At 43.9% G+C, this 23042-nt stretch overlaps 2 protein-coding genes and 1 long non-coding RNA gene across 17 annotated transcripts in view; 2 read left to right on the forward strand and 1 right to left on the reverse strand.

Moving 5' to 3' along the window:
- On the forward strand, nucleotides 1-6712 carry MRPS18B (mitochondrial ribosomal protein S18B). 3 transcript variants are annotated; one of them, XM_045578342.1, is made up of 7 exons: nucleotides 1-131; nucleotides 1965-2064; nucleotides 2157-2254; nucleotides 2357-2425; nucleotides 3748-3814; nucleotides 5602-5661; nucleotides 6197-6712. In XM_045578342.1, the coding sequence occupies exons 1-7, from the start codon at nucleotides 54-56 to the stop codon at nucleotides 6469-6471; spliced, it is 747 nt and encodes a 248-aa protein (XP_045434298.1). In that variant the 5' UTR covers nucleotides 1-53; the 3' UTR covers nucleotides 6472-6712. The 3 variants fall into 3 exon arrangements, with proteins under 3 accessions (XP_045434298.1, XP_036284872.1, XP_045434299.1); XM_036428979.2 differs by having other exon boundaries at nucleotides 6302-6712; XM_045578343.1 differs by lacking the exon at nucleotides 5602-5661.
- Nucleotides 51-21384, reverse strand: LOC123651949. Its single transcript, XR_006740964.1, has 3 exons — nucleotides 21374-21384; nucleotides 21120-21122; nucleotides 51-159 (listed from the first exon to the last, which is right to left on the reverse strand). It is a non-coding gene; the product is annotated as an uncharacterized LOC123651949 (long non-coding RNA).
- The window catches only part of ATAT1 (alpha tubulin acetyltransferase 1), a 23377-nt gene continuing 7288 nt past the window's right edge, over nucleotides 6954-23042 (forward strand). For 4 of the 13 annotated variants that reach the window (XM_045578322.1, XM_045578323.1, XM_045578327.1 and 1 more), the window contains exons 1-6: nucleotides 6955-7153; nucleotides 7530-7590; nucleotides 7675-7766; nucleotides 7867-7927; nucleotides 8028-8141; nucleotides 8312-8413. In XM_045578322.1, the coding sequence (XP_045434278.1) occupies nucleotides 7047-7153; nucleotides 7530-7590; nucleotides 7675-7766; nucleotides 7867-7927; nucleotides 8028-8141; nucleotides 8312-8413 (537 nt within the window). In that variant the 5' untranslated portion in view covers nucleotides 6955-7046. Of the gene's footprint in view, nucleotides 7154-7529; nucleotides 7591-7674; nucleotides 7767-7866; nucleotides 7928-8027; nucleotides 8142-8311; nucleotides 8414-23042 lie in introns of all 13 variants that reach the window. The other 9 variants (XM_045578326.1, XM_045578325.1, XM_036428967.2 and 6 more) reach the window with 7 other exon arrangements.

Raw genomic sequence — 23042 nt, forward strand, 5'->3', positions numbered from 1 at the left:
GGGAGCATGCGCAGTTGCCTTGCCGGCCATTCCTGCTTTGGGCGTGCGTCAAGATGGCGGCCCCCGTGGTGAATAAACTGCTGAGGCGCCTTCCTAATCTTTCGTCCTTCAGGAGTGCCTACGGAGTTCAGGTAACTCCTTGGAGCAGATTTTGTACAACTTGTAGGCCGTCGCTCCGCTTCTGGGAATCCGGGAGCGGAGACTTCCCCTAGTGCTTATACCTTCGCTGTCTAGGCAACACTTTGCTTCCACCACCCTCCCCAGCCCTTCCTTAAATCTCCGTGCATTAAAAAAAAAAAGTTTTATCGATCTTTTACAGAGAGGAAGGGAAAGGACAGAGAGTCAGAAACATCGGTGAGAGAGGAACATCCATCAGCTGCCTCCTGCACATCCCCAGTCCACAACCAAGGTCCATGCCCTTGACCGGAATCGAACCTGGGACCCTTAAGTCCGGAGGCCTCGCTCTAGCCACTGAGCCAAACCGGTTTCTGCTCTCCGTGCATTTTTAAAAAATGCTCACCGGAGGATAAGTTTATTTATTTATTTTTTTTGGAGGAAAGGAGAGAGAAAAACATCCATCAGTTGCCTCCCGTGCGCACCCCGCACCAGGGATCGAATTGCCAACCTAGGTATGTGCCCTGACAGGGAATCCAAAGTGTATGTTGTATGGAGGACGCTCCAATCCATTGAGCCATCCCGGCCAGGGCTCCGTGCAGTTTTTAATCTCCAGCCAGGGCAAAAAGCCAGGTTTAGATCCCATCATCTTCCCAAATTGGCATCTTGGCTAAGTAACTAGGTGAGGAATGGCCCCTCCAGACCCTGTCTTGGGCAACCAGCCCAAATCTACAGATGGTGTCTGAATCTGTGACACCCTGGAGTGTCCTTGGGTTCCCGGCACGCACCTCTATCAGCCATGCTGTCTCTCAGTGAAGCCAGGACACATTATCTCCACCTGGTGACCGGCGTCTCGGCCCTCCATCTCACTAAATCCGATTATCAGAGTATATGAGAAAGTTTAACTCAGTCCTTTGGATTGAGGTTTCCCTCCAACCTCATGTACTCACCATTCTGGTGGTTCTTGGTGGGGCAGGGCACGGATTTGGTGGGGCCTGGAGATATTGGAAGGCTTGCCCAGCTGCCACTCCCTAAGGGGACTGCAGAGTGGTGACAGGGGTCACAACGGAGCTAATGACAGGCCTGGTAGCTTTAAAGCTGGCGTTAGGACTCGTTTGTTCTTCCCTATGGAATGATGACCTTCAGCTTTTATAAAGCTGGGGTACGCAGTGATCCTTGAGCGGACTGAGCTGGAGGTGCCCCTGTGCTGCACATCCCTTCCGCGCCATCTCACTGCCAAGGAGCTTACGCCCCACTTTTCCTTCCTTCGCCTTCTCCACCCAATGGACTCAATTCATCCCAAAAAACAGGAATACCTTATATGTGCCTGGTTTTTAAGTTGCCCTCTCTACCCCAATAAGATGGCCTCTCGGTCTCATGTACTAGTTATCCTCTGATATAAGCATCTTTCAGGACCCAGGTGGAGATTGGGAGAGTGATTGTTGATAATGTCAGTTTAACCCCAACAAATATGCTATCTTCCACGTGTGTGCGTGTGTGTGTATCATATAATGCTATATCCCATTAACACAATGGATGTGTGTTCCCCTTCTCCCTGAAGTATTGGGAGCAAAACAGTAGAATTTTTTTTTTTAATATTTTTTATTGGTTTTTTACAGAGAGGAAGGGAGAAAAATAGAGACTTAGAAATATCAATGAGAGAGAAACATCGATCAGCTGCCTCCAGCACCCCCCCCACTACGGATGTGCCCACAACCAAGGTACATGCCCTTCACCGGAATCAAACCTGGGACCTTTCAGTCCGCAGGCCGATGCTCCATCCACCGAGCCAAACCAGTTAGGGCTGGATTTCTTATTTGCGTTCACTTTTTATTATCACCCTTTTATAGGTTCCCTTCCAAACTCTTAGCACTGAAGCCCCCCTTGAGGAAGATTCTTTGCCCATTTCCCCTTATGAGAATGAACCCTGGAAATACCTGGACTCAGAAGGTAACTCTAAGGGGGGAGAGGGTTCTGTAGAGTGTGAAGTAAATGGACAGAGACAGCCCCTTCACCCTAGCATTTGTGGTCTCTCAATTCAGAATACCAGACCCGCTATGGTTCTCGCCCTGTCTGGGCTGACTACCGCCGCAACCACAAAGGCGGAGTGCCCCCACAGAAGACTCGGAAGACCTGCATTGTGAGTGTCTGAGAGTGGCACACGGAGGGGATGTGCAGTGGGGTGGGACCACAGTGACAGCGGCAGTGCATGCATTCTGGCAGGGCTTTCCTCTCTCTGCAGCGCAAAGATAAAGTCGCTGGGAATCCCTGCCCCATCTGCCGGGATCACAAGTTGCACGTCGACTTTAGGGTAAGGAGTTCTTGTTTCCCGGAGAGGGTCTGGAGCCTGTGTGTTGCTGAGGAGATTGCCTGGCACTCCTGCACCCCATTTTGCACTGCTTCCTGGAACTATAAAAACATCCTCCCTCTAGTCATTTGCCCTCCACTGTGGAATGTACTAAACCTTGTCCCTATGGAATTGACAGTTGGAATCGGCAGGCAAGAAAAGGGCTTGTTCCTAATGGGAATACAACGTCCAAAGATTAGTTTTATCCGTCGTGATTATTAGCAAGGAGATCGGACTGGTTTTTCCTGAGGTTTTATTCCTTGTCATGTTGCTGTTTGGTGGCAGGCTGAGGCTTGCAACTGGAGAGCAGGTACACACAGCTCTCTGAGGAGGACAGGACTGGCTCCTGACGGAATTAAACGTACAAACCTACCATGGGAGCATGCTCTCCTGCGCGCAGTGACGTGGCAGACCAGGAGCTGGGGCTGGTTGCTGTGGGAGCTGCATGGCCTCTGTCAGCGGGGGAGGGCGTGTGCCATTCTCAGCCCCTTTCTGACGCAGGGTGTAGAGGAGTCCAATAGGGAACTTCTCAATTTCCACTGTGTACAACCTAGAATAATAAAAGCCGTAACATGCCAACTAGACGGACGGTCTGCCAGACGAAGCCGGGCTGTGCGGGAAGCCCCGGTCTGGTGCCAGAGGGAGCCGGCGCTGGCACAGGGGGAAGGCAGGCCCGCTCCTGCACGGATTTTATCATCCGGCTTCTAGTTGGTTAATAAAAGGGTATTGTCACTAATTTTATACAGTTAGTAATCACATCACAAGGGAGAGAGGAAAATTACAGATTAATGGTGTGGATGACTCTGCCTTCCATTCCAGTTCCACAAACGGACCTGTGTACTCCTCGGGCCTCGTTTCCTTTGGTTAACTTGCTAGCTGAGAGTCATTCTATATCGTCAACTTTAAGATTGATTGGAGTCATCCATACATGCACAATACAACACAGACTATTTTTCCGGGTGATTTCAGAGAATACCGCTGTCCCCGGTTTTTGCATGAGGGCTGGTTTTAGAGCCTAAGCCCTGGAGAGGAGCATTCTGTCTAAGTCTCAGTGACAGTGTGGGGGTGCATGTGAAGTGGGTGAAAGACCAGGAAAGGGGAGCTGTTTGCTGGAGTTTTCATGACTGTGTCCAGTCAAGTGATGGGACTAAAACTGGGACGTGGAGGAGGTCAGCAGCGAGAGGCTCCGAGGGATTCAGTCATGTGTGGTGTGCAGGGATTGTGCACTGCTAGTCTCTCAGGGTTCTCCTGCGCTCCCCCACTCCCTTCTCCACCCTTTCTCACAGAACGTGAAGCTCTTGCAGCAGTTTGTCTGTGCTCACACGGGCATCATCTTCCATGCGCCATACACAGGTGAGCCGCTCATCCTTGTCTCCACCCTAATAGCTCTTCCGGAGTACTTCATTCGGCCCACAGCAGGTATGATGGCTCCTGCCATGGCATAAAAGGTGCAATCGGATCTTTTGGAAATCGTGGCTTACTGGGGATACTCACATGCTAAAAACATGTGGACAAAAGATGCAGGCTAGTGTCATTGTAAGCAAAACTAAAGATAGATCTTGAAACATAAATGGAGGTGATTTTCTTTAGGACTCAGCTTTTTTTTTTTTTTTTTTTTTTTTTCCCTTTTAAGAGAGAGAGAGGAAGGAAGAGGAGGGTATAGAGAACTGTTCACAAGAGAGTGAAACAATCAGCTGCCTCCCACACGCTCCATCCTGGGGATTGAGCCCAGAACCTGTGCATATGCCTTGACCAGGAATCAAACCAGCACCAGCCGCAATGGCAAGGGCAGGGCTCTTCACTTCTACAGAAAGCTCAGTGGATGGAGCGTCGGCCTATGGACTGAAGGGTCCCAGGTTTGATTCTGGTCAAGGACACATGCCTAGGTTGCGGGCTTAATTCCCAAATAGGGGGCGTGCAGGAGGCAGCTGATCCATGACACTCATCATTGATGTTTCTGTCTCTCCTCCCTTTCTCTCTGAAGCTTTCTTATAAATTTACTATTGACAATTCAATTCGATTTCCCAAATTTGGAGTTGCAAATTTAACAATTCAAGATTACATCTAGCCCTAACCGATTTGGCTTAGTGGCTAGAGGTCGTCCTTTCGACTGAAGGGTTCCTGATTTGATTCCCGTCAAGGGCACATCTCCAGTAGGGAGTGTACAGGAGGCAGCTTATAGATGTTTCTCTCATTGATGTTTGTAGCTCTCTATCCATCTCTCTTCCTCTCTGTAAAAAAACAATTTAAAAAAAAATTTTTTTTTTTTTTTTAAAGATTACATCTATTAACGAACTTCAACCATGGCTAATGCTGACTTACTGCAGCGTACATTGGTTTTCAGTGTTTATAACTGCTTGCAAGCTACAGTGGCAAAACTGAGTAGTTGAGACAAAGACTCTAGGACCTACAACGCCTAAAACATATACATTTTGCCAGGCCTGCTAACAAGATAAATTCGCAAAATATTAATCTCAATTTATCATTTTGGAGATGGCAGCATGAGTGGTGGAATTCGGTTTGTCGGGGAGTTTTAAAAAGTAGTTTGAAGCTCCTGTCAAACTGTAAGACTGAAGACTCTTTTGCTACTCTCTCAGATCGCCTTCCCTGAACCTGAAATCCTTCCTTCTTTCACTGAACTCTCCCAGTTAAGCACACTTGCCTTTAAACATATATATATATATATATATATATATATATATATATATATATATATATACTTATTTTATTGATTTTTTTACAGAGAGGGAGAGAGAGAAACATCGATGAGAGAGAGTCATCGATCAGCTGCCTCTTGCTCGCCCCCTACTGGGGATGTGGCCACAACCAATCTATAAGCCTTTGACCGGAATCAAACCTGAGACCTTTCAGTCCGCAAGCCGATGCTCTATCCACTGAGCCAAACCAGTTAGGGTCACACTTGCCTTTTGAATTATGTTCTGTTCCCTGTTTTCAGCCTTTGCCGTTAAATGGCTTCTCTAGTAGCTGGCACTTCTTTCCTGAGTGCTGACCCCAGCTCTCAGCGGGAGGGAGGGTTTCTCCCCATCAGGCATGAAGGGCCGGGAGAAGGGTAGCCAGCCCTCACCTTTGGAAGTGCTCCCCGTGCCTGGCAGGCTGAGCAGTCACCTTTCTGTTCTCAGGAGTCTGCATGAAGCAGCACAAGAAGCTGACTCAGGCCATCCAGAAAGCCAGGGACCATGGTGAGTGGAGGAGGGCCCAGAGATGTTAGACACCAAGAAGGTGGCTGAGGGCTAGAGAATAGACACAAATGCTCCCGCCTATCTGAGAAGTTAGCACCCATCATGTGCTTCCAATCTCTGTCACTCCCTGTCCCTTAGGCCCTCTCCTGAGTCTGTTACCTTGTCATCGTCCCCTGTTCCTCCTTTGTCCTTTTTCTTCCCTCTTTTTAAGTCCCAGTGCCATAAGAGGGTCTTTGTATAAATTTCTAGCCCTGGCTCCATAATTCTTTCCTATAACGTAGAGAAAGGGACCCCTCCATGATGGCAGATGCAGCATCATAGCCTGGTGCGGGGCTGCACAGCTTGTGGGCAAGAGCTCAGCCTGGTTCCCACTTTCCCTCTCCGCCACTCGGCCTTGGGCAGTGTACCCAGTGGCTGTGACTGCGTCCTTCTTTCCTTTATAGATTATTTCCCTTCCTGGCTCTCTTAGCCTGGACAACCCCCCCCCCCCCCCCTGCTCCCTTCCCTCACTGCCTCTCTTTTTTAAATCCCCTAGGTCTCCTTAGTTACCACATCCCCCAGGTTGAACCTCGGGACCTTGACTTCAGTAACTCACACGGAGCTGTGAATGCGACTCCCCCGGCTCCCACTCTGGTTTCAGGGGACCCCTGGTACCCCTGGTACAGCTGGAAGCAGCCGCCGGAGAGAGAGCTGTCCCGCCTTCGTCGACTGTACCACGGCCATCTCCTAGAAGAGAGTGGCCCCCCACCGGAGTCCATGCCGGAGGCGGCGCTCGCCGCAGGAGCCGACACCTCCTCTGAGCCGCTGTAGCGCTGTGGACTGGAGGGGCGCAGGGCTCGGGGGATGATGCCTGGGAGTTAGGTGACGGTGCACCTTGAAGCACCGGGTCGGTTGTGTGGCCACGGCCGGCCCAGCCTCAGTGAGAGGAAGTGATTGAGGCTGGGGGAGCGGCAGGATGCCCGCGGGAAACCCTGCTCCCCACGCCTGCAGCCGGCCGGCTCAGCCTGTGCGCCGCCGGCGTGGCTTTCCACAATAAAGCGCTGTGTGCGGATGGTCTGCGGATGGTGCTGCTGTGGGGGGGCGGCCCGCCCCGCCAGGCCCTCGGAGGGCCACAGCCCTGGGGTGGGCGCTGGGGCCCCTCTGCCCGGACCAGTTGGTGGGCCCCCAGGCCTGAGGCTGGGCGGGGCCGGGCTGGCGGAGCGCCCTGAGGGAGACGCACCGCACTGCCGGGCCCTGTGCAGGGGGCTGCGGGCCGGGCGGCGTGGCGGGGAGGCGGAGGGCTGGCTTGGGGGTTGGGCCCCGCCCGGCAGGAGGAAGTAGAGCCCCAGGGGCGGGGCGGGCGGAAGTGACGCCGGGAGGGCGGGGTTGGCCGTGCACAATGGGCCATGGAGTTCCCGTTTGATGTGGACGCGCTGCTTCCAGAGCGGATCACGGTGCTGGACCAGCACCTGCGGCCCCCGGCCCGCCGACCCGGAACCACTACGCCAGCCCGGTGACATCTCAAACCCACCCGAGGCCCTGTCCCCGCTCCCCTGGAAACCCGCCCAGGCACCACGCCCCCTTCTCACTGACAACGGCCCTCCTTTTGACGTCCTGGCTCGACCTGTTGGTGACTTTTCACCCCCACTTAGTGGGCTTGATCTGACTTGGCTGTATGACAGGCCACCCCTCGGCCAAATGTGTGGTCCCAGCCGAAGGACGTGGCTGACCGGCCTCCCTGCTCCCCGCGGTGACCTCAGGGCGGGGGGCGTGGCCGAAGTTGAGGTCCCAGAGGGTGGGATGGAAGGCAGCCAGGCCCGGGCATGGCCTAGGTGCTGAGCCTGGGTGGCAGAGCCCCCGGTCAGTGACTCCCTGTCCTCTGCCCACAGCGTGGATGTGCAGCAGCAGCTTATGACCATTGTAGATGAACTGGGCAAGGCTTCCGCCAAGGTACTGGGGACACCTGGGACAGCAGCTAGGGAGCCTGGGTCCCTTTGGAAGGGACTTGCAAAATGTCTGTCGTCTCCCTGGCAGGCCCAGCACCTTCCTGTACCCATCACCAGCGCCTCGAGGATGCAGAGTAACCGCCACGTTATGTATGTGCTCAAAGACAGCTCGGCGCGACCGTGAGTCCCCAGCGTCTCCATGGCCAGCCCAGCCCCAGCCCCAGCCCCTTGCCTTTGCTCTCAGAGCAGCCCCTGTGTGCTCACTATCCCCTTCCCACAGGGCTGGAAAAGGAGCTATCATTGGCTTCCTCAAAGTTGGATACAAGAAACTTTTTGTGCTGGTGAGTGCTGGTGGAGGCTGCGAGTCCGGAGGCCTGGATTCCTGAGAACAACAGTTCCCAAGCTTGGGAGGTCCTAACCAGGTATTTGTTGTTTACTCAGGATGATCGCGAGGCTCACAATGAGGTGGAACCACTTTGCATCCTGGACTTTTACATCCATGAGACACTTCAGCGCCACGGCCACGGGCGAGAACTCTTTCAGTATATGTTGCAGGTATCACTTCTCTCCTCCCCGTCTGTCCAAAGGGAGAAAAAGGCCCTTTGTGTGAGCCCTGCTGGCGCCTCTGCCTCCCCTTCCCCAGTGGCCCCGTGGCCTCCTATTCCCCCCCCAGGCTCCCGCGTCCCCTCGGCATGTTCTCCCCACACCTCTCCTGTTCCCTGCAGAAGGAGCGAGTCGAACCACACCAACTAGCCATTGACCGGCCCTCACAGAAGCTGCTGAAGTTCCTAAACAAACACTACAATCTGGAGACCACAGTGCCACAGGTCAGAGGGTTCAGAGGGTGCATCCTGAGCGTTCACATCGAATTTGTTATTTGGGGGCGAGGAACTGGCACCTTCCCGGCACATTCCCCTCATAAAGGATTCATTTTATACAACTAAGTGTTGCTGGTTGTTTTTTACCATGTCTCATTTTGCAGTCATTTTACTCTCATCTATTTTGATTCTTCATCATTGCTGTTTTGTATACCTAATAATATGTTTGTGCCCCCCAAATAGCCAGCTCATTTTCACCTCCTTGTTTTTGCAAAGGCCATTACTTATTAAATCAGCATTTATTAAGGGCTGATGATAATGTACAGTTTCTGTCTTCGGGAGCTCGGTTTAACTAAAGCTTTAGATCTCTGTATATTATTTTGCCTTTCCGAAGGTGGTTGGTTTATAAATAAATGCAATATAATGTTGGTAATACTATCCATTCACTTAACAAATATTTATTGAGCATTTGACACTAGGAATATTTTACTCAACAAAACAGATAAAAGTTTCTGCCCTTATGGAGCTCATATTTTATTGTATTATTATTTTTCATATGATTTTATTTTTTTCTTAAGAACAGGAATTTATTCCATACCATTGAGACTCCAAAAGTCATTATTGGCTTTTACCTGAGTGGGTTTCATTTTTTTTTTTCTTTAAACTTTTTTTTTAAATTTAATCTTTATTGTTTAAAGTATTACATATTCCCCCTCCTCTCATTGACCACTCCCACCCAGGCCTTCACCACCCTATTGTCTGTGTCCTTGGGCTACCCATCTGTGCACCAACTAAGGTCTTTGGTTGATTAGTTCCCACCCACCCACCCTTCCCCACCTTCCGTCTGAGATTCTGCACTCTGTTCCAGGCTTCCATGTCTCTGGATCCACTTTGTTCGTTATTTTATTTTGTTAGATTCCACCATATGAGTGAGATCATGTGATACTTGTCTTTCTTTGAGTGACTTCTTTCACTTAGCATGAGACTCTCCAGGCCCCTCCATGCTGTCTCACAGGGTAAGAGACCCTTCTTTGTCACAGCTGCAGAGTGTTCCTGGTGTAAATGTCCCACAGCTTTCTATCCACTCCACTGATGGGCACGTGGGCTGTTCCCAGATCTTAGCTATTGTGAATTGTGCTATGAACACAGGGTGCATACATTCTTTCAGATTGGTGCTTTTGGTTTCTTAGGACATATTCCTAGAAGTGGAATCACTGGGTCAAACGGCAGTTCCATATTTATATTTAATTTTTAAAAATATATTTCTTGCCGAAACCGGTTTGGCTCAGTGAATAGAGCGTCAGCCTGCGGACCGAAAGGTCCCAGGTTCAATTCCGGTCAAGGGCATGTACCTTAGTTGCGGGCACATCCCCAGTAGGGGGTGTGCAAGAGGCAGCTGATGGATGATTTTCTCTCATCGATGTTTCTAACTATCCCTCTCTCTTCCTCTCTGTAAAAAATAAATAAAATATATATTTTTAAAATAAGTAAAAAAAAATTTTCCCCTATTTTTTTTTAATTAATTATCTGTGTACATATTTTAACATTGCCCCCCCCCCCATACATACCCTCCCTTCCCCCCCAGAGTTTTGTGTCCATTGGTTGTACTTATATGCATGTATACAAGTCCTTCGGTTGATCTCTTATCTCCCCCAGATCTCCCTACCCTCCCTGCTGTAATTTTACAGTCTGCTTGTTGCTTTACTGTCTTTATATCTATCTTTTGGTTTGTCAGTTTATAATGTTTTTTAATATCCATAAATGAGTGAGGCCATGTGGTGTTTCTCTTTCATTGACTGGCTTATTTCACTCAGCATGATGTTCTCTAGTTCTATCCAGGTTGCTGCAAATGATGAGAATTCCTTCTTTTTATGGCAGCATATATTCCATTGTGTAGATGTACCACAGTTTTTTGATCCAATCATCTGCTGACGGGCACCTAGGCTGTTTCCAGATTCTAGCTATTGTAGATTGTGCTGCTATGAACATAGGGATGCACATATCCTTTCTGATTGGTGTTTCTATTAACAGTTTCTTGGGATATATTCCTAGAAGTGGGATAACTGGGTCAAATGGGAGTTCCATTTTCAGTTTTTTGAGGAAACTCCACACTGTTCTCCACAGTGGTTGCACCAGCCTGCATTCCCACCAGCAGTGCATGAGGGTTCCTTTTTCTCCACAACCTCGCCAACACTTGTCGTTTGTTGATTTGTTGATGTTGGCCATTCTGACAGGTGTGAGATGGTACCGCATTGTTGTTTTGATTTGCATCTCTTGGATAATTAGTGACTTTGAGCATGTTTTCATGTGCCTTTTGGCTTTCCTTCTGTCTTCTTTTGAAAATATTCTATTTAGGTCCATTGCCCATTTTTTAATTGGATCATTCACCTTCCTTTTATTTAGTTGTATAAGCTGTTTGTAGATGTTGGAGATTAAATTTTTATCAGTGGTAACATTTGCAAATATGTTCTCCCACACAGTGGGCTTTCTTGTTGTTTTGTTGATGGTTTCTTTTGCTGTAAAAAAGCTTTTTATTTTGATGTAGTCCCACTTGTTTATTTTCTCTTTAGCTTCCATTACCCTAGGGGCACTATCAGTGAAGAAGTTCTTTTGGCATATGTCTGAGATTTTGCTGCCTGTGGATGCTTCTAGTATTTTTATGGTTTCCCGTTTGATGTTTAAGTCCTGTATCCATTTTGAGTTTATTTTTGTGTATGGTGTAAGTTGGTGATCTATCGGGTCTAGTAATAATTAATGTCGTTTTTAAACATTCGTTTAAAATCTTGCTTGGCGTTGACTTGTATTGACATAACCTTCAAACACGTGGTATCTACAGAACCTGTGAAGTGCAATTAACAAGTTTTGCTTGAAAAAGTTTGTATTTGGTTTGGTTTTTGTTGCAAAACTAGGGCTAAGAAGATGGCGGATGAAGAGCATATTCGGCATTGCATGCTTTACGAGTTCCAATTAGGAAGAAAAGCAAGTGAGGCTGCAAAAAACATCTGTAGTGCTCTTGGTCAAGATGCAGTTAGCGCCAGAAAATGCCAGCGTTGGTTTGAGAAATTTCGCGAGGGAAATTTTTCGTTAGATGACAAGAGTGGTCGAGGCCGTGTGTCCAATTTTGATTAAGAAGCTCTTCAAGCTCTTTTGGTGCAAAATCCTCAAATTACCCAACAAGAGCTTGTGACAACTTTAAATTGTTCACAAAAAACAATTTCCAATCAATTGTGTGCACTTAGCAAAGTCCAAAAGTTTGAAAAATGGGTTCCTCATGAGTTGACCGACAACAACCGTAATCAAAGAGTCACAATTTGCAGTTTGCTCCTCTCTCGTCAAAACCGTTTGCCGTTTTTAGAGCAAATTGTTACCAAAGATGAAAAATGGGTGCTGTATGTTAATTTGAAAAGGCGGCCTCAATGGTTGGACAAAAATGAGGCTCCGCAGCCCACGCCAAAACCTGACTTGCATGCGAAAAAAATGATGTTGTGTGTTTGGTGGAATTTTAAAGGAATTCTTCATTATGAACTTTTACCATCTAACCAAACCATTACAAGTGCAGTGTATAGTGCCCAATTGGAAAGGTTAGCCCAAGCTTTAAGAGAAAAAGAACCCGCGCTGATTAATCGGAAGGGCATAATTCTTCACCACGATAATGCACAACCGCATACTGCAAGAATCACTGCTGAAAAACTGCGCCAGTTGGATTGGGAAGTTCTCCCTCAACCTGCATATTCTCCTGATATTGCCCCTTCCGATTACCATTTGTTTCGTTCTTTGCAAAACTTTCTTCTTGGAAAAAAATTTAATAATGAAGAATGCCTCAAAAATGCATTGACCGAATTTTTTGCATCAAAATCACAAGAATTTTACAACAGAGGGATTAAAATGCTTCCTGAGCGTTGGGCACAAGTAGTAGAAAACAACGGCAACTATATTGTTGATTAAATTTTGTTGTATTGTTTAAATTCGATTTTAAAAAGTATTAGAAAACGACATTAATTATTACTAGACCTAATAGTTTCATTCTTTTGCCTGTATCTGTCCAATTTTCCCAACACCATTTATTGAAGAGACTGTCTTGACTCCATTGTATATTTGTGCTTCCTTTGTCAAATATTAATTGAGCATAGTGATTTGGGTTGATATCTGGGTTCTCAATTCGATTCCATTGATCTATATGTCTGTTTTTGTGCCAGTACCAGGCTGTTTTGAGAACAGTGGCTTTGTAATACAGTTTGAAGTCTGGTATTGAGATCCCTCCTACTTTACTCTTCTTTCTCAGGATTGCTGTGGCTATTCGGGGTCTTTTATTGTTCCAAATGAACTTTTGGAGAGTTCTTTCTAGGTCAGTGAAATATGCCGTTGGTATTTTAATGGGGAGTGCATTGAACCTATAGATTGCTTTAGGAAGTATGGACATTTTGATGATGTTGATTCTACCAATCCATGAACATGGTATGTTCTTCCATCTGTTTACATCTTCCTCTATCTCTTTTTTCAGTGTCATGTAGTTTTCCGCGTATAGGTCTTTTACCTCCTTAGTTTATTCCTAGGTATCTAAATTTTTTTGGTGCGATGGTAAATGGAATTGCTTTTTTAGTCTCTGTTTCTATAAATTCGCTGTTGGTGTATAGAAATGCCATAGATTTCTTGGCGTTAATTTTGTATCCTGCTACATTGCCAAATTCATTTAGTAAGCCAATTAGTTTTTTAATGGAGTCTTTTGGGGTTTTTATATACAATATCATGTCGTCTGCAAATAAGGATAACTTTACTTCTTCTTTTCCAATTTGGATGCCTTTTATTTCCTCCTCTTGTCTAATTGCAATGGCTAGTACTTCCAGTACTATGTCAAAGAGGAGTGGCAATAGTGGGCATCCCTGTCTTGTTCCTGTTCTTAGAGGGAATGGTTTTAGTTTTTGCCCATTGAGTATGATGTTGGCTGTGGGTTTATCATATATAGCTTTTATTATGTTGAGGTATGATCCTTGTACTCCCACCTTGTTGAGAGTTTTTATCAGGAAAGGGTGTTGGATTTTATCAAATGCTTTTTCTGCATCAATTGATATGACTATATGATTTTTATCTTTCAACTTGTTTATGTGATGTATCACGTTTATTGATTTGCGGATATTGTATCAACCTTGCATTCCTGGAATAAATCCTACTTGGTCATGGTGTATGATCTTTGTGATGCTCTGCTGGAGCCGATTTGCTAGAATTTTGTTGAGGATTTTGGCATCTATGTTCATGAGGGATATTAGCCTGAGTTCTCTTTCATTGAGTTGTCTTTATCTGGTTTTGGTATTAGAGTGATGCTGGCTTCATAGAAGAAGTTTGGAAGTGTTCCTTCCTCTTGAATTTTTTGGAATAGTCTGAGGAGGATAAGTTTTAGTTCTTCCTTGAATGTTTGGTAAAACTCTCCTGTGAAGCCATCTGGCCCTGGGCTTTTGTTTGCTGGAAGCTTTTTGATGACTGTTTCAATTTCATCCCAAGTCACTGCTCTATTGAGATTTTTAGATTCTTCCTGATTGAGTTTTGGAAGTTTGTATTTTTCTAGGAATATGTCCATTTCCTCCAGGTTGTTCAGTTTGTTGGAATAGAGTTGTTCTTAGTATTTTGTAACAATCCTTTGTATTTCGGCGGGGTCTGTTGTTATTTCACCTCTTTCGTTTCTGATTTTGTTTATTTGGGTTCTCTTTTTTTCTTGTTTAGTCTGGCAAGAGGTTCATCTATCTTGTTTATTCTTTCAAAGAACCAACTCTTGGTTTTGTTGATCTTATGTATTGTTTCTTTGGTCTCTATGTTGTTTATCTCCGCTCTGATTTTTGTTATTTCCTTCCTTCTGCTTACACTGGGCTTTTCTTGTTGCTCTTTTTCTAACTCTTTGAGTTGTAGAGTTAGATCATTTGTTATCATTTTTTCTAGTTTTTTGCAATAGGCTTTTAAGGATATGAACTTCCCTCTCAAAACTGCTTTTACTGTGTCCCATAGATTTTGGATAGTTGTGTTTTCATTGTCATTTGTTTCCAGGATGTTTTTAATTTCTTCCTTGATTTCTTTGGTAACCCAGTCCTTGTTTAATAGCATGCTGTTCAGTCTCCATGTGTTTGATTTCTTTGGATTTTTTTTATTGTAGTTAATTTCCAGTTTTATGCCACTATGATCTGAGAAGATGCTTGATATGATTTCTATCTTCTTGAATTTGAAGAGACTTTGCCTATGTCCCAAAATGTGGTCTATCTTTGAGAATGTCCCATGTGCGCTTGAGAAGAATGTATATTCTGTGGCTTTGGGGTGGAATGTTCTGAAGATGTCGATTAATTCCATCTGGTCTAGCAAGTCATTTAGGATTGATATTTCTTTGCTGATTTTTTATTTAGATGATTTGTCAAAGGGGTATTAAGTGGGGTATTAAAATCTCCTACTATGATTGTATTGCTATTAATCTCTCCCTTAATGTCCTCCAGCAGTTTTTTTATATATTGGGGTGCTCCCGTATTGGGTGCATATATATTTACCAGGGTTATTTCTTCTTGTTGGATTGCTCCCTTTAGTATTATGAAGTGGCCTTCATTATCTCTTGTTATGTCCTTCACTCTGAGATCTAATTTGTCAGATATAAGTATTGCTACCCCAGCTTTTTTTTCATTTCCATTCGCCTGGATAATCTTTTTCCATCCCTTCACCCTCAGTCTGTGTGCATCTTTTTTTCTGAGGTGGGTTTCTTGTAGACAACAGATATATGGGTCTTGTTTTCTTATCCAATCTGACACCCTACGTCTTTTGATTGGAGCATTTAGTCCATTTACATTTAAAGTTATTATTGATGGATACTTATTTGACGCCATTTAATTTTTAAAAATATATTTCTTGCCGAAACCAGTTTGGCTCAGTGGATAGAGTGTCGGCCTGTGGTCCGAAAGGTCCCAGGTTCAATTCCGGTCAAGGGCATGTACCTTAGTTGCGGGCACATCCCCAGTAGGGGGTGTGCAAGAGGCAGCTGATGGATGATTTTCTCTCATCGATGTTTCTAACTCTCTATCCCTCTCTCTTCCTCTCTGTAAAAAATCAATAAAATATATTTTAAAAAAATAAGTAAAAGATATTTTAAAAAAAATTCTTATTCCCGCCGAAACTGGTTTGGCTCAGTGGATAGAGCGTCGGCCTGCAGACCTAAGAGTCCCGGGTTCGATTCCGGTCAAGATCATGTACCTTGGTTGCGGGCACATCCCTAGTGGGGGGTGTGCAAGAGGCAGCTGGTCGATGATTCTCTCTCATCGATGTTTCTGGCTCTATGCCTCTCTTTACCTCTCTGTAAAAAAATCAATAAAATATATTAAAAAAATGTTTATTCCTAAATATCTTAATATTGTTGTTGCAATGGTAAATGGACTGTTTGTGTAGTTTCTCTTTCTTGGAATTCACTATCGGTGCATAAAAAAGCCATTGATTTTTGGGTGCTGATTTTGTATTCTGCTACATTGCCAAATTCATTGATTAAATCTAGTAGTTTTTTTATGGAGTCTTTAGGCTTTTTTATGCGCAGTATCATGTCAGCTGTAAATAATGAGAGTTTTACTTCCTCCTTTCCAATTTGGATGCCTTTTATTTCTTTTCTGATCTCCGTGGCTAGCACTTCAGTATTATGTTGAATAAGAGCAGTGAAAGTGGGCATCCCTGCCTTGTTCCTGTTCTTAGGAAAAATGGTTTTAGTTTTTGCGCATTGAATATGATGTTGGCTGTAGGTTTGTCATACATGGCCTTTATCATGTTGAGATGTGCTCTTTCTATTCCCACGTTGCTGAGAGTTTTTATAAAAAATGGGTGTTGGGATTTTGTCAAAAGCTTTTTTCTCCTTTTTTTATTTTATTGTGGCATGCATTTAATTAACTTATAAAATGTTAAAGAGAAATATGTCACATGAGTAACTTTTATAAAGTTTTATTATGGTATAGCTTGTGAAAATAAAAATAAATTACAAAAGGAAAAAAAGTAATCATTTCTGGAAAATATACCAAGTTGTAAAAATCTGTATCAAAAGCATAAATTTAAGTTCCAATCAATTTCCCAATAACTTAGATCCTGTCACTAGTTCTTGTTTGTTTTTAAATATTTGTATTGATTTTTTTGAGAGAGAGGAAGGGAGACGGAGAAAGAGAAACATGATGCCCCAGGGCAGAACATCAATCAGCTGCCTCATGCATGCCCCTTACTGGGGATAAGCCATAACCAAGGTAGATGCCCTTGACTGGAATTGGACCCAGGATCCTCCAGTCCATGACCAATACTGTATCCACTGAGCCAAGCCAGTTCGGTTGACATCTACTTCTTAAGTCATTTAAAACACTGAGAAGGCAATATATTAAACTTTTCATTATCATTAAATATTCAGAATAAACTTTGATTAAATAAGTTTGCATTTAACAGTTAAATATTTATGGGCTAAATAAGTTTTACTTTATTAATTATGCAAATAATAGGAATATTTAAGAGTGTTGGTGGGTTTCCCAGTAAATGTGAAAGATGAATGAACAGGAACTTAAGCAGAGTATAATTAGTTGTGGAGAATCTTTCCCCCACACAAAGTATCGCTGCACATTAATGAGTTCATCCAGCGACTGGCATATGGGCTACCGCTGGCCAACAGCCCAGAGGATGGTAACTTCCTGCCACACCAGCAAAGACCCTCCGGACACAAGCGCTCCCGCCCAGCTGAGATCCACTCTGGGAAATAAGGTGAACAGACATGAAGGCGCTGGGCCAGCCTGGCCCATGCCCAGGTGTCCACGCTGAGTGCCGCAGCACTTGTAGAAGCTGTCATTGGCTGAAGCGGCATGGAATGGGCACAGAATGTTCACATTTGGGACGTGGCTCTGCAGTCGAGAACACATTCTCCCAGCAGCTGCTCCACCAAGCACATCATCCACTTCCTTCACCTTTCGATTTGTTATCTTATAAGTGATGTCATGCACGTAGGGGCAGCACTGGCCGACTTCCATGATGAGCCCATTCTCCCAGCCCATAGCGCTGGACAGCGCCCCCTCAGGCTCCTGCTGGTTCCTCAGCTCCAGTGGCCACCTCTCCAATGCGTATTCTGCAACTATTGATCATGTGATTTTTATCTTTCAATTTGTTTCTGTCATGTTATCACTTTCGTTTGTTTATTTATTTTGTATTTATTTTTTTAAATCTTTATTGGTCAGATTATTACAGTTGTTCCTCATTCTCCCCCCCATAGCTCCCTTCCACCTGGGTCCCACCCAACCTCATGCCCTTACCCACCCCCCACGTCCTCATTCATAGGTGTATGATTTTTGTCAGGTCTCTTTCCTTACCCCTCACACCGACTTCCCCCCTGAGAATTGTCTATGCCTCTGATTCTATTATTCTGTTCATCAGATTTTTTTATTCACTTGATTTTTAGATTCACTTGTTGATAGATATGTATTTGTTGTCACTTTGTTGCTCATAATTTTTATCTTTACCATTTTATTCTTCTTCCTCTTCTTAGAGAATAGCCTTCAGCATTTCATATAATACTGGTTTGGTGGTGATGAACTCCTTTAGCTTTTATTTATCTGTGAAGCTCTTTATCTAACCTTCAATTCTAAATGATAGCTAATCTTGGTTGTAGGTTCTTGCTAATCATTACTTAGAATATTTCTTGCCACTCCCATCTGGCCTGCATGGTTTCCATTCAGAAATCAGCTTACAGTCATATGGGTACTCCCTTGTAGATAACTGTTTTTCTCTTGCTGCTTTTAATATTCTCTTTGTCTTTTCCCCTTGGCATTTTAATTATGATGTGTCTTTGGATTAATCTTATTTGGAGTTCTTTGTGCTTCTTGGACTTGTAAGTCTATTTCTTTCACCAGGTGGGGGAAGTTTTCAGTCATTATTTCTCTCTCTTTTCTGGCACCCCCATAATTCAGATGTTGGTATACTTGAGGTTGTCCCAGAGGCTCCTTACACTATCTTCATATTCTTGGATTCTTTCTCTTTTTTCTTTTCGGTTGGGTGGTGGTGTTTGTTTGTTTGTTTGTTTTGTTTTTCTTCTTGTATTTCATATCTTTGACTTGATTCTTTTTTAAAAAATATATTTCATTAATTTTTTTATAGAAAGGAAAGGAGAAAGGATAGAGAGTTAGAAACATTGATGAGAGAGAAACATTGGTCAGCTGCCTCCTACACACTCCATACTGGGTATGTGCCCGCAACCAAGGTACATGCCCTTGACTGGAATCGAACCTGGGACCCTTCAGTCCGTAGGCTGATGCTCTATTCACTGAGCCAAACTGGTCACGACCCACAGGTTGAGAACCACTATCATCGGAAAACACAGATATTTGAAGTAGCAACGAAAATAATTTTATGGTTGGGGGTCACCACAACATGAGGAACTATATTAAAGCGTTGTGGCATTAGAAAGGTTGAGAATCACTGCTCTAGTCTGCTGTTGGATCTCTGTATATTATTTTTTATTTCAGTCAATATATGCTTAATTTCTAGTTGGTCCTTTTTTATATCCTTAAGGGTCTCACTAAATTTATCAGCCTTTTCTAGAAAATTCTTGAAAAACTTTATAACCGTGACTCTATATCCAGTCATTTGCTCTCCTCCATTTATTTCATTTGTAACCTGTTTCATTATCTCCACATTTTGGCTGCTTCCCTGAGTTGATAGAGTGGCTTTGTGTGCCAGGTGCCTTTAGGGTCTAGTGGCTCAGCCTTCCCAGTTACCTGAGGTGGACACTCTTGGTGCATCCTTTTGTGGGCTGTATGCACAGTATTGTAGTTAAGCCTTGATGTTGTTGGTATCACTGGGAGCAATTGACCTCTAGGCCAATTGGCTGTGAGAATCAGCTGTGTCTGTGCTGGAGACACCCTTATGAAGGCAAGACTTGCCTCAGTGGGCCTTTGGTGCTCACTGTGTCTGCCCCCTGAGTGTGTCCCTTAGGGATCTAAGGAGTTGTAATTTGGATGGTCCCACTCTGACCCCTGGGTACACTGTTGGATCTCCAAAGAGATGCTAACTTAGCCTCTGCCTAAGGCCACCCAGCTGAAATTACAGAGAGATGTACAGATTCCTCTTCTTTGTTTGGGTTTGAAGATGCCCAGATGAGACCCAGCTGTGAAGCAATGCAAGCTGCTGTGGGGCCTTGAGCCTTTTTTTGGATGTTCTGGGTCTCTCTAACTCAGGTGCAGTTTGATAGGTAAGTTTAGATTTCAAAGGTCCAGGCCATTAATACACAAAAGCCTCTGTGCAAAGCTTGGATGGGGTGGAGTCTCAGGGTGGAGCAAACAGCAATGGCTTCCTGTCAGCCCTGCCCCAAGAGGCCCCCGATCTCAATGTCCCTCGGTAATCGCTGCAAGCACCTCTGAAAGCCAACCTTGAGTTCCACCCACTGCCAAACAGTCCAGTTTCTCCCTGTATGAGTCTGGGTTCCCAGAGTCTCGCCCGGAACTGGAGTTCAGAGCAGTCGGCATCTTGTGTCTTTCTGTGGATTAAAAAGCCAGCCGTGTATTCAGCCCTTTCCATGCGTGTGCCTCTGTACCGCTGCCTTTACTTTCGCAGCTCCTCTGAGTCTCAGTGTGCTTTTCTCTTTCCTTCTAGTAGAATTTCCACTTAGCTAGCCCTCCTGTGGTTCTAGATGATGTTCGTTTTGTCTTTTAGCTGTAGTTTTGAAGTTTTGCAAGGCAGCAATTTCAGGTGTTTACCTATGCCGCAATCTTGGTTTCTCCGTTGAAGGTTTCTTTTGCTGTGCAGAACACTTTTATTTTTATGTAGTCCCAATGTGTTTATTTTCTCCTTAGTCTCTCTTGCCCTAGGATCTGTGTCTGTATAGATATTGCTACGACATGTCGGCAATTTTGTTGCCTATGGAGTCTTGTAGGATCTTTATGGTTTCCCATCTTACATTCAAGTCCTTTAGCCATTTTGAGTTTGTTTTTATGTATGGTATAAGTTGGTGGTCTAGTTTTATTTTTTTTGCATGTATCTGTCCAATTTCCCCACCATTTATTTTATTTTTTATTTTTAAAAAATATATTTTATTGATTTTTTTTTTTTTTTTACAGAGAGGAAGGGAGATAGAGAGCTAGAAACATCAATGAGAGAGAAACATCGGCCAGCTGCCTCTTGCACACCCCCTACTGGGGATGTGCCCGCAACCAATGTACATGCCCTTGACCGGAATCGAACCTGGGACCCTTCAGTCCGCAGACCGACGCTCTACCGCTGAGCCAAACCGGTTTTGGCTCCCCACCATTTATTAAAGAGACTATTGTGACTCCATTGTATGCTCTTGCCTCCTTTGTCAAATATTGAGCATAATGGCTTGGGTCAATTTCTGGGTCCTCTATTCTGTTCCATTGGTCTAAATGCCTGTTCTTGTGTCAGTACCAGGCAGTTTTAAAAAACGTGGCTTTGTAGTATAGCTTGATATCTGGTCTTGTGATCCCTTCAACATTGTTCTTCTTTCTCAGGATTCCTGTGGCTATTCGGGGTCTCCCTCTCTCTTTTTAAAAAAAATATATCTTTTATTGATTTCAGAGAGGAAGGGGGAGGGAGAGATAGAAACATCAATGATGAGAGAAAATCATTGATTGGGTGCCTCCTGCATGTCCCCTACTGGGGATCAAGCCCACAACACAGGCATGTGCCCTTGATCAGAATTGAACCTGGGACCCTTCAGTTCGCAGGCTGACACTACCCACTGAGCCAAGCCAGCCAGGGTCAGGGTCTCTATTCCAGATGTATTTTTCGAGTTTGTTTTAGATCTTTGAAATATGCCATTGGTATTTTAATAGATATTGCAGCGAATATATAGATTACTTTAGGTAGTATGGACATTTTAATGATGTTGATTCTATTGATCCATGAATATGGTATGTTCTTCCATCTGTTTACTTCTTCCTCTATCTCTGTTTTCAATGTCCTGTAGTTTTCCATGGATAGGTCTTTTACCTCCTTAGTTAAGTTTATTCCTAGATATCTTAATTTTTTCGGTGCAATGGTAAATGGGATTGTTTTTTGTTTTGTTTTTATTTCTCTTTCTTTGAGTTCATTATTGGTGTATAAAAAGGCCATAGATTTCTGGTTGTTAATTTTTTATCCTGCTACGTTGCCAAATTCATTTATTAGTTTTTTTTATGGTGTCTTTGGGGTTTTCTTTAGATAGTATCATGTCATCTGCTAATAAGAAGTTTTGCTTCTTTCCAATTTGAATGTTTTTTATTTCTTCTTGTCTGATCACTATGGCTACTACTTCTAGCCATAGTATGCAGAGCAGGAGTGGTGAAAGTGGGCATCCTTGTCTTTTTTTCTTTTCTTAGGGGAAATGGGTTTAGTTTTTGCCTATTGAGTATGATGTTGGCTGTAGGTTTGTCATATAGGGCTTTTATTATGTTGAGGTCTGATCCCTCTATTTCCACTTTGCTGAGTTTTTATCAAGAAAGGGTGTTGGATTTTATCAAATGCTTTTTCTGCATCAATTTTGATTATGTGAATTTTGTGTCTCATTTTGTGTGAATATCACATTTATTGATTTGTGAATATGGTACAATCCTTGCATCCCCGAAATAAATGCCACTTGGTCATGATGTATGATCTTTCTAATATATTGCTGAATCTGATTTGTTAGAATTTTGTTGAGGATTTTAGCATCTATGTTCATGAGGGATATTGGCCTGTAATTCTCTTTCATTGTGGTGTCTTTATCTGGTTTTGGGATTAGGGTAATGCTGGCTTCATAGAAAGCTTAGAAGTGTGCCTTCCTCTTGGATTTTTTAGAATAATCTGAGGAAGATAGGTTTTTGTTCTTCTTTGAATGTTTTATAAAACACCCATCTGAAGTCGTCCGGACCAGGATTTTTGTTTTCTGGAAGATTTTTTTTTTTTTTAATCTGTTTCAATTTCTGCAGTAATCAGCCTATTCATATTTTTTTATTCTTCTTGGTTAAGTTTTGGGAGCTTATATTTTTCTAACAATATGTCCATTTTATCTCGGTTTTCCATTTTGTTGGAATAGAGTTGTTGACAGTATATATACTTATTTTTTATAATTGTATTTCTGTGGAATGGTTGTTACTTGACCTCTTTCATTTCTGATTTTCCTTATTTGGGTCCCCTCTCTCTTTGCTTCTTGGTGAGCCTGGCTACCAGCTCTTGGTTTTGTTGAACTTTTGTATTACTTTTTGTCTCTATGTCACTTATTTATACTCTGATCTTTATTATTTCCTTCCTTCTGCTTATGCTGGGCTTTTCTTGTTGCTCTCTTTCTAACCCTTTGAGGTGAAGGATTAGATAACTTATTACCATTGTTGCTTGTTTTTTGAGGTACCGTAAGCCTGTAGAGCTATGAACTTCCCTCTCAAGACTGCTTTCTCTGTGTCCCATAGATTTCGGATTGTTGTGTTTTCATTGTCATTTCTTGCCATGATGCTTTTTATTTCTTCTTTGATTTCTCTGGTAACCCAGTCATTGTTTAGTAGCATGCTATTTAGCCTTCAGGTGTTTTATTTATTTTTTTTGTAGTTGATTTCTAGTTTTATGCCATTGTGATGAGAAGATGCTTGGTATGTTTTCTATCTTCTTGTATTTGAAGAGACCCTGCCTGTGTCCCAATGGTCTATCT

Source organism: Pipistrellus kuhlii, unplaced genomic scaffold (assembly GCF_014108245.1).
Source record: "Pipistrellus kuhlii isolate mPipKuh1 unplaced genomic scaffold, mPipKuh1.p scaffold_m20_p_96, whole genome shotgun sequence".
In the NCBI taxonomy this organism is placed as follows: domain Eukaryota; kingdom Metazoa; phylum Chordata; class Mammalia; order Chiroptera; family Vespertilionidae; genus Pipistrellus; species Pipistrellus kuhlii.

Bases quoted from the DNA above. Each gene is read 5' to 3' on its own strand.
- MRPS18B (XM_045578342.1), top strand. From the start codon at position 54: ATGGCGGCCCCCGTGGTGAATAAACTGCTGAGGCGCCTTCCTAATCTT. The intron at 2,426-3,747 runs GTAAGGAGTTCT...CCTTTCTCACAG, and splicing joins AGTTGCACGTCGACTTTAGG to AACGTGAAGCTCTTGCAGCA. The intron at 3,815-5,601 runs GTGAGCCGCTCA...TTCTGTTCTCAG, and splicing joins CTTCCATGCGCCATACACAG to GAGTCTGCATGAAGCAGCAC.